Source organism: Setaria viridis, chromosome 2 (assembly GCF_005286985.2).
Source record: "Setaria viridis chromosome 2, Setaria_viridis_v4.0, whole genome shotgun sequence".
NCBI classification, from domain to species: Eukaryota; Viridiplantae; Streptophyta; class Magnoliopsida; order Poales; family Poaceae; genus Setaria; species Setaria viridis.
Window position 1 is genome coordinate 12588165 of NC_048264.2, and position 10830 is coordinate 12598994.

The 10830-nt window shown below is 46.8% G+C and overlaps 1 protein-coding gene across 1 annotated transcript; it reads left to right on the top strand.

Annotated features, from left to right (window-relative positions):
* The first annotated feature begins 1769 nt into the window (after positions 1-1769).
* Positions 1770-10527, top strand: LOC140221827 (uncharacterized). The gene is made up of 2 exons (XM_072291798.1): positions 1770-1915; positions 10221-10527. Exons 1-2 carry the CDS (start codon positions 1770-1772, stop codon positions 10525-10527), a joined length of 453 nt encoding a protein of 150 aa, XP_072147899.1.
* The last annotated feature ends 303 nt before the right edge of the window (positions 10528-10830 follow it).

Here is a 10830-nt window from a genome sequence, read left to right on the forward strand (position 1 = left end):
GTAGGTTAGTTCACCCGACGTGCTTGTCACATGTGCAATTTTCTTTTGAGATGGATCAACGTTTTTCCCCTGAGTCGGATATAGTGACCAAGCAAATAGTCAGCAAAGGAGGGGCGTGCGTGTCACATGAAGCAGAGAGGATTGAGAAGTGGCGACCACCGGTTGGCTACAGCCCAGCACACAGCAGGTGTATATGCACAACGCAAAACATGGTTAGCTGAGTCACTTGATGCTCTTTATTTTACTTCTAAAATTTGCAATAAGCTTCAACCTCCTTGAAGCTCCTGTCCGAGCTCTCTTCATCAATTTTGCAGAGCACCATCACGAGCGAAGAATTTTGATTTGGGCCACATACAGTTGGCCAAATGGGCCAGTACTATGAAAATGTGTGGGTCTCATTGCGTAATCGGGCTACATATTGGCCACCAAACGCGACAAGAAGTTAACAATAGTTGGCAGCGGAGAGCGTGCAGCAGCCACGAGCCAGCAGCTAAAACACACAGGGTCTGGAAGGGATCGGAGCAGTGCCTTGCGCCCTCGTTGCGCGCCACCAGTCAGTGACTGAGGGACAGGGAGTAGCCAGAGGAGCAGAGGACTTAGAAGTGGCAGCTAGGTTGCTCCACCTCCAGCTCAGTCACTCGATGCTCCAGCATACTTATGAGTGAAGAGTGAGGAGGGGCAGAAGGCACACCTACAAGCCTCATATAAAGATGAAACGTGATCATGATTTTTTCCTCAGCCATGAAAGTCTCTACGTACAATGAACGCAACTCAATTTATCCGCCAATCGATCCCACTGAAACTGAAAACACGGCCACTCGGATGATGAGACCGCATAGTCAATTTGATCCGTCGATCCGCGATTCGAACTGAAAATCAACACGGTCTCGCGAGAAATGTACTGTGAATACACGGATGGCCTGAAGAATTTTTGAACTCTGCAGGGACTCTGTCCGAGCTCTCTGCATCAATTCGCATGGTGCTGTCGTCTTGACTGATTTTTTAGATAAAGGAAGGAAATTGTTCCAGCCTCTACACCTAGGGGTGGTAAAGGTGGTCGTATTTAAGGATTAGGCTGAAATACTATATGATTTTGAGTCATGATCATACCACCCCTGTCTGCACCCATATGGGGGTGTATATAGCTAGCAGGTACAATAAAGTAGTCCTCGGACTACAAGAACCAAAACTGGTCAAGGTTTCAAAATAAAACAATCAAAGGAGACAAAGCTGAAAGCCTGAAACTAAGCTTCAATCCTAAAACTAGACTTCCAACCAAATCTGTTGTTGAATAGCTCCATGACAATATTTTCCAAACTCCTGCATCCCACTTTCAAAGTATCTCTCTCTTCCTTTTAAACAACAAGAACCATATTCTGATCCAGTAAGTCCACCTAAAAATAACCTGCATAAAAGATTGTCCTCTTTGCCTGAAATTTGTTACAGTTTTCCAAAATAACTAGATGCCTCTTTACAAGCTCCTCAAGAAGACAGACGCGTTCGTCTGGACGGAGGAGGCACAACGGGCTTTGGATAGCCTCAAAGCATCGTTGACTTCAACCCCAATCCTTGTTGCTCCCGAATGGGAAGAACCTCTCCTCCTCTACATTGCAGCAAGCAACCACGTGGTCAGCGCCGCCCTTGTCATCGAGAGGGAGGAGCCGAGGCACGTGCTGAAAGTCCAGTGACCAGTGTACTTCGTTAGTGAGGTACTCGGCGACACCAAAATCTGCTACCCCCAGGTCCAAAAGCTTCTGTACGTCGTACTGATGGTGACCCAGAAGCTCCTGCACAACGTCACTGACCACGAGGTCACGATCATCACCTCGTACCCACTGGGGGAGATCATCTACAACCACAACGCCGCGGGCCGGATCTCCAAGTGGGCACTCGAGCTCATGGGCCAAGACATCAAGTATGCCCCCCGTACCGCCATCAAGTCACAGGCCCTGGCCAACTTCATCGCCGAATGGGTGGAGGTCTAGATCTCGACCCCAGATGTCACCCACGAGTACTGGATGATGTACATCGACGGGTCAGTCATGGCACCGGGCTCGTGTTGGAGGTATGCCCTAGAGGCAATCATAGAGATGATGATATTCCATTTGTATCCATGATTTGTATATTGTGTTCATTGAATATCCATTAAAGGCTACTTGAATTGATTTGCAATTATGTGAATTGTATGTGAAACTCTTTACTTGTATGGTTATTCTAAAGTTGTCCCTAGTCGGAGTTCATGTGAGGACACACATGAATATTAGACTAGCACATGTATTAGTTGATGACTATGTTTCACAAGTCATGGACATGGAGATGTTGAACTAATAATGTGGACACATGTGGAGACATGTGTTAGGACTGACCCAGCACGAGAAGTAGTTCTCTCTTTAAACAACATATACGCTTTGTCCTTAGACCTGAGATTGTCGCATGTATTCTAGATGTGGATCGACCTACTTAGGGGCTATCAAACGCTACGCCGTAACAGGGTAGTTATAAAGGTAGCTTTCGGGTTTGTCAAGAAGCATGCTATGAGACATGGTCAATCAAGATGGGATTTGCCCCTCTCTGATTGAGAGTGATATCTCTGGGCCCCTCGAGTGATCGGATCCGAAAATGCATGGCCATGCTACGTACGGTTAAGAGTTAACCTACAAAGGGATTCCGAATCACAGGATCGAGAAAGAGCGGTCGGCTTGAAGCTAGACCAAATATCGTGAGGCAAAGGGAATAGCATGTATATTATGTTGTGATGGTTCGTCTGATATGATCTTCATATGCGTATAGGAGTTGGCACGTCTTGCTAGAGGCCGCTACCGACTATTGGGCCGAGTAGGAGTACTCGGGCCATGTCTATACGTATCCGAACCCATAGGGTCACACACTTAAGGGGCTGGAAGCCCAATTCGGATCTGATCCGAGTTGGATTAGGTTTAGGAGTACTAATGGGCCTCGGATCCAGAGGCCCATCAGGAACCCCTATAAATAGAGGGGTGGGGGCGCCCTAGGGTTTGACACCTTTTGGCTGAACACACTTGCCGCGCCTCCCACGCCCTCGCCTGTTGCAACTCGCGGATCTAGCAGTCCGGCTTGCGACGCTTCCTCCCTGCACGTGTGGATACCTTGGAGGTGTTGCGCCTGCAGCACTTGGACGAGCCATCGACGAGCCGCCGACGAGCCACGACGAGCCGACGACGAGCCGCGGCACCGGAGGCGATCTTGCTGTGCACGTGGACGAGCTGCTGAGGAGCTGCTGGACGTGATCGACTACGTACGACTACGTTGATCGACTACGTACGACTACGTGATCGTCTTCACTACACCGACGCATATCTACATCTTCCGCACCAGTAGTGCGTCGAGTGGTAATCCCGTGATCCTTATACGACAGTTCTTCCTGGTTATACGCGGTAGAAATTTTGATTTACGCTAGCATAGCCTACCTCGTATCCCAACAGTGGTATCAGAGCCGTAGCTGCTTAGTTTTGGATTCGGGATGTGTGCATATGGAGATATGCGAGTTCTCTGTTTGATCTATGTCCTGATTTCGTGCCCTTGCTGCAATGGTAGTGTAACGACATACTCCTACCGGTCGGTTTCCGCCATCGGAGTTAAGTGATACACGTAAATCCAGTTGCAGTGAGGGAAGATCAATATGATTGGTCGAATCGAGATCCAGGGTCATACGCCAGGCGCATTAGATGTGCTATAGTAGATGGGATCTACTGCCGGGGTCGGGATTTTGCCGTATGCGCATGCTTCGGTAAATCAGCCGTAACTTTTCGGTACGATCTCGGATCGGGGCGATTTCTATACGAAAATTGATCTACAGAAAAAGTTACACATGAAATTCAACCGCTTCGCCGTTTTCGGTGAAATTAGATTTCCCAAATTTGGCTTGGAAGATGGAGTTTCGGGCCTCCGAAGTTTGGAACGTTAGGACGCCTAACTCTCTTTTGCAGGATGTATGTATGTATCTTGTGATCAGTATGGCCCCCTTGTGTATGTGATGCATGTGTGTAACTCATTCGTGACCTGCGTGTCGCGCGTACGGCAACACGGCAGGAGCCATATGTGTTGTCACCTTATTGTATTTAATGGTCTGCGTACCAATCTGTGATGATCCAAGCAACTATGTAATCTTCATTACTAGATTCTTTACTAGCTATTTGGCGTAATAGCATAGTTCTTGGAGGACTCATCACCAGGAGGATGGCGCACATGGAACATGGAGATGGAGATCACCATGGTGAACAGGTTCTATGGAGATGGAGATCACCATAGGAAAAATGGGCCATACTGTGTCACAACTGTGTGAATGCTATTCTGTTTATGTTTTACTTTCTGCATGCTGTGATGTTAGAAGTAGAACGATCCCTCACAAAGTTTAAGTTAGTATGCCCTCCCAACTAAAACTTGCACCGTCCCATGTCTTGTACAATTAGTGGTGGGTCTATGAAATTAGGGTGCCACTAGTTTTCCTTGACTAGACGGGTTTGTGTCGGACACTTACACGCATAAGGGTTGGTTTGCTTAACAAGGTTATCTTAACGGTTAAGGACCTTGGGGCATAAAGGTTGGGCGCCGAGACATAGAGATGTCACCCAACAACAGGAGTCATATGTGATATGATTAGCAAAAGTTGCTTACCGATCTACCTCGTTTGCTAGCGGTGATGCTAAAGCTCACTAGTAGACTTGTTAGTTGTGGATCCTGAATCACTAAGTTTCAATAGAGGGATATTGATTTTAGTGGGAGTAGATTCTGTTAAAATAGTTTAATGTAATTTGCTCTATCATGGATACGTTTGTCTTAGTGTATTTTGCATTACTTTTGTTGTAGATTAAATGGCACCTAGCAACACCACCGCATCGTTTGTTTTGCGTTCGGTCCTTGAGAAGGACAAGTTGAATGGAACAAACTACTCGGATTGGATCCGTAACATGAGAATTGTTCTCAGGGCTGAGAAAAAGGAAGATGTTCTAGACACCCCACTACCACCAATACCTGCTGATGATGCATCTGCTGCCGTTAAGGCTGCTTACAACAAGGCATTTGATGCTAATCTTGAGGTAAGCTGCCTTATGCTTGCTTGCATGGAACCCGAGCTGCAGATGCAGTTCGAAACAAATCATGAGGCTTACGATATGATCGTGGCGCTCAAGGACATGTTCCAGACACAGGCTAGGACCGAAAGGTTCAATGTGTCCAAAGCCTTTCTGGAGTGCAAGTTAGCAGAAGGCGCAGCAGTAGGACCACATGTAATCAAGATGGTTGGTTACACTCAGCGATTGGAGAAGCTGGGCTTCCCAATGGGCAAAGAGTTGGCCACTGACTTCATTATCTCATCTCTTGCGCCTAGCTATGGGAACTTCATCTCGAACTACCATATGCATGGGACGGAGAAGGGTCTGAATGAGCTGTGTGGTATGCTCAAGACAGCAGAGGTAGACATTAAGAAAAGCGCTAGTACCAGCCATGTGATGGCTGTACAGAACAAGCCTACCTTCAAGAAGAAGGGCAATTCTTGGAAGAAGAAGGGTAAGGCTGGAGTGTCCAAGCCAAACCCAGCGCCCAAGGCTAAAGCTGGACCTGCTCCAGATAAAGAGTGCTTTTACTGTCATGAACTTGGTCACTGGAAGAGAAACTGCAAGCAGTACCTAGCTTCGTTGAAGAACGGCGGAAGTAAGAGTACTTCTACCTCAGGTACGCTTGTTGTTAATGTTATAGACAACATATTTCTCGCTGATACAGTTATTAATTCTTGGGTATTTGATACCGGATCGGTTGCTCATATTTGCAATTCGATGCAGGGAATGATAAGAAGTAGAAGCGTGGAAAGAGGAGAAGTTGATTTCCGCGTGGGCAATAATGCAAGAGTTGCTGCTTTGACCGTCGGGACGATGCAACTCCACCTCCCGTCAGGATTTATTATGGAGTTGAATAATTGTTATTTTGTTCCTAGTTTAAGTCGAAACATTTTGTCTCCTTCATGTTTGATGAGGGATGGTTATTCATTTGCGAGTGAAAACAATGGTTGTGTGATCTCTAAGAATAATATGTTTATGGCTTTTGCACCCATTGTGAATGGATTATTTGTTTTAAATCTTGATGGTTCACCTGTCTGTAATGTAAGTGCTAAAAGGCCTCGGCCTAATGATTTGAGTCCTACCTACTTGTGGCATTGTCGTTTGGGTCATATAAGTGAAAAGCGCATGAAGAAGCTCCATTCTGATGGACTTCTAACTTCGTTTGATTTTGAATCATACGAGACATGTGAGGCTTGCTTGCTAGGCAAGATGACCAAGACGCCTTTCACAGGATTTCCTGAGAGAGCAGTAGACTTGTTGGAACTCGTACATAGTGATGTATGCGGACCAATGAGCACGACAGCTAGAGGAGGATTCCAATACTTCATAACTTTTACTAATGATTTTAGTAGATATGGCTATGTCTACTTAATGAGGCACAAGTCTGAAACCTTTGAAAAGTTCAAGGAATTTCAGAATGAAGTTGAAAATCAGCGTGGCAAGAAAATTAAGACCTTACGATCTGATCGTGGAGGCGAGTATTTGAGCCACGAGTTTAGCAATCATCTAAAGAGTTGCGGAATTGTTCCACAACTTACGCCGCCTGGAACACCTCAGAGAAACGGTGTGTCCGAGCGACGTAATCGAACTTTGTTAGACATGGTTCGATCAATGATGAGCCAGTCGGACCTACCGTTGTCATTTTGGGGATACGCTCTAGAAACAGCAGCTTTCACACTAAATAGGGTACCATCTAAATCCGTAGTTAAGACACCATATGAGATATGGACTGGAAAGGTTCCTAGTCTGTCTTTTCTAAAGATTTGGGGATGTGAAGTGTTTGTCAAGCGACTTCAGTCGGACAAGATCACACCCAAGTCGGATAAGTGCATTTTCGTGGGATATCCAAAGGAAACTTTGGGATATTATTTCTACAACCGATCAGAAGGCAAAGTGTTTGTCGCTCGGAACGGGGTTTTCCTAGAGAAAGAGTTTCTCAAAGGAGAAAAGAGTGGAAAGACAGTGCATCTTGAAGAAGTTCAAGATGAGCCAATCGGGCAAGAATCAATGAGTGATGCTAACGTAGCAGAACAAGTTGAGATACCCATGGCAAGAGAAGCACCGCCACAACCACGAAGGTCGGAAAGGCTCCGCGAAATGCGGGAAATATTATTGTTGGACAATGATGAGCCTGCGACATATGCAGAAGCAATGATGGACCCAGACTCTGAAAAATGGCAGAGTGCCATGCAATCCGAAATAGAGTCCATGGGAGACAATCAAGTTTGGAACTTGGTTGACCCGCCTGATGGTGTTAAGGCCATAGAGTGCAAGTGGATCTATAAGAAGAAAAAGGACATGGATGGAAATGTTCACATCTATAAAGCACGACTTGTCGCAAAAGGTTTTCGACAAGTTCAAGGAGTTGACTACGACGAGACCTTCTCGCCCGTAGTGATGCTTAAGTCCATTCGGATTATTCTAGCTATAGCTGCATATTTCGATTATGAGATATGGCAGATGGATGTCAAGACAGCTTTCCTGAATGGAAACCTAGCTGAGGACGTGTATATGATACAGCCCGAGGGTTTTGTCGATCCGAAAAATGCTGGAAAGGTATGCAAGCTTCAGAGATCCATTTATGGATTGAAGCAAGCATCTAGGAGTTGGAACATTTGTTTTGATGAAGTGGTCAAAGGGTTTGACTTCACCAAGAACGAAGAAGAGTCTTGTGTTTACAAGAAGGTTAGTGGGAGCTCTGTAGTATTTCTAATCTTATATGTGGATGACATATTACTGATTGGAAATAACATTCCTATGCTTGAGTCCGTAAAGACTTCACTGAAAAATAGTTTTTCGATTAAGGACTTAGGGGAAGCGGCATATATTCTGGGCATTAAGATCTATAGAGATAGATCGAGAAGGCTTATAGGTTTAAGCCAAGATACTTACATTGACAAAGTGTTGAAGCGGTTCAACATGGAAGAGGCAAAGAAAGGGTTCTTGCCTATGTCACATGGCATACATCTCAGCAAGACTCAGTGTCCTTCGACTGCTGATGAGTGGGATCGCATGAGTAGAGTGCCATATGCCTCGGCCATTGGATCTATCATGTATGCAATGATAAGTACTCGCCCAGATGTTTCATATGCGCTAAGTATGACAAGCAGACACCAATCTGATCCAGGTGAGAGTCACTGGACAGCGGTGAAAAACATTCTTAAGTACTTGAGAAGGACTAAAGATATGTTCCTCGTCTATGGAGGTCAGGAGGAGCTCGTTGTAACAGGTTACACCGATGCTAGTTTCCAAACCGACAGAGATGATTCAAAGTCACAATCAGGATTTGTGTTCACGCTAAATGGTGGTGCTGTTAGTTGGAAGAGTTCCAAGCAGGAGACGGTGGCCGATTCTACGACAGAAGCCGAGTACATCGCGGCTTCGGAAGCCGCGAAGGAAGGTGTTTGGATAAGGAATTTCCTCATTGAGCTTGGTGTGTTCCCGAATGCATCCAGCCCATTGAATCTCTATTGTGATAACAATGGGGCAATTGCACAAGCAAAGGAGCCAAGGAACCACCAGAAGAACAAACACGTAATGCGGCGATTTCATCTCATTCGAGACTTCGTTAACCGGGGTGAGATCAAGATATGCAAAATAGACACGGATCTGAACATTTCTGATCCGTTGACAAAGCCACTCCCGCAGGCTAAGCATGATGCGCATGTAAGAGCTATGGGTATTAGGTACCTTCTAGATTGACTCTAGTGCAAGTGGGAGACTGTTGGAGGTATGCCCTAGAGGCAATCATAGAGATGATGATATTCCATTTGTATCCATGATTTGTATATTGTGTTCATTGAATATCCATTAAAGGCTACTTGAATTGATTTGCAATTATGTGAATTGTATGTGAAACTCTTTACTTGTATGGTTATTCTAAAAGTTGTCCCTAGTCGGAGTTCATGTGAGGACACACATGAATATTAGACTAGCACATGTATTAGTTGATGACTATGTTTCACAAGTCATGGACATGCAGATGTTGAACTAATAATGTGGACACATGTGGAGACATGTGTTAGGACTGACCCAGCACGAGAAGTAGTTCTCTCTTTAAACAACATATACGCTTTGTCCTTAGACCTGAGATTGTCGCATGTATTCTAGATGTGGATCGACCTACTTAGGGGCTATCAAACGCTACGCCGTAACAGGGTAGTTATAAAGGTAGCTTTCGGGTTTGTCAAGAAGCATGCTATGAGACATGGTCAATCAAGATGGGATTTGCCCCTCTCTGATTGAGAGTGATATCTCTGGGCCCCTCGAGTGATCGGATCCGAAAATGCATGGCCATGCTACGTACGGTTAAGAGTTAACCTACAAAGGGATTCCGAATCACAGGATCGAGAAAGAGCGGTCGGCTTGAAGCTAGACCAAATATCGTGAGGCAAAGGGAATAGCATGTATATTATGTTGTGATGGTTCGTCTGATATGATCTTCGTATGCGTATAGGAGTTGGCACGTCTTGCTAGAGGCCGCTACCGACTATTGGGCCGAGTAGGAGTACTCGGGCCATGTCTATACGTATCCGAACCCATAGGGTCACACACTTAAGGGGCTGGAAGCCCAATTCGGATCTGATCCGAGTTGGATTAGGTTTAGGAGTACTAATGGGCCTCGGATCCAGAGGCCCATCAGGAACCCCTATAAATAGAGGGGTGGGGGCGTCCTAGGGTTTTACACCTTTTGGCTGAACACACTTGCCGCGCCTCCCACGCCCTCGCCTGTTGCAACTCGCGGATCTAGCAGTCCGGCTTGCGACGCTTCCTCCCTGCACGTGTGGATACCTTGGAGGTGTTGCGCCTGCAGCACTTGGACGAGCCATCGACGAGCCGCCGACGAGCCACGACAAGCCGACGACGAGCCGCGGCACCGGAGGCGATCTTGCTGTGCACGTGGACGAGCTGCTGAGGAGCTGCTGGACGTGATCGACTACGTACGACTACGTTGATCGACTACGTACGACTACGTGATCGTCTTCACTGCACCGACGCATATCTACATCTTCCGCACCAGTAGTGCGTCGAGTGGTAATCCCGTGATCCTTATACGGCAGTTCTTCCTGGTTATACGCGGTAGAAATTTTGATTTACGCTAGCGTAGCCTACCTCGTATCCCAACAGCTCGGGGGCTGGAGTGATCCTGATCTCCCCAGATGGGAACAGGCTCCGCTACGTGATCCGTCTCCATTTCCAGGCCTCGAACAAAGTTGTGGAGTACGAGGCCCTCATCAACGGGCTACGCATCGCCGTCAAGCTCAGTGTGACATGGCTCTATGTCCGCGGTGAATCGAAGCTAGTGGTCGACCAAGTCATGAAGGAATCCTCCTGCAAGAGCCCTCTCATGGTGGCGTACTGCCAAGAGGTGCGCAAGCTAGAGGACAAGTTTTTGAGGGATCCAGCTGCATCACATCCCGCGAAAGGACAATGACGCCACCGACTTCCTTGAGAAATTGGCGGCCAGACAGGGTCCGTCCCCTGACTGGGTCTTTGTAAACGATCTCTACAAGCCATCTGCCCGTGTACGAGCAGATCTGACTCAGGCACGGTCCGACCAGGCGCTCGGAGGCTCCGACCCTGACGCCTCTATGGCGACCTTACCCAAAGACACCGCCGCGATAGCGCTCGACCCGACTGACTAGAGAGTGCCATTGCTAGCCTACATCCTCGAGGAGGTCTTCTCTCTAGGAAGGACTGAAGCATGACAAATCGCTCGACGCACCAAGACGTTTGT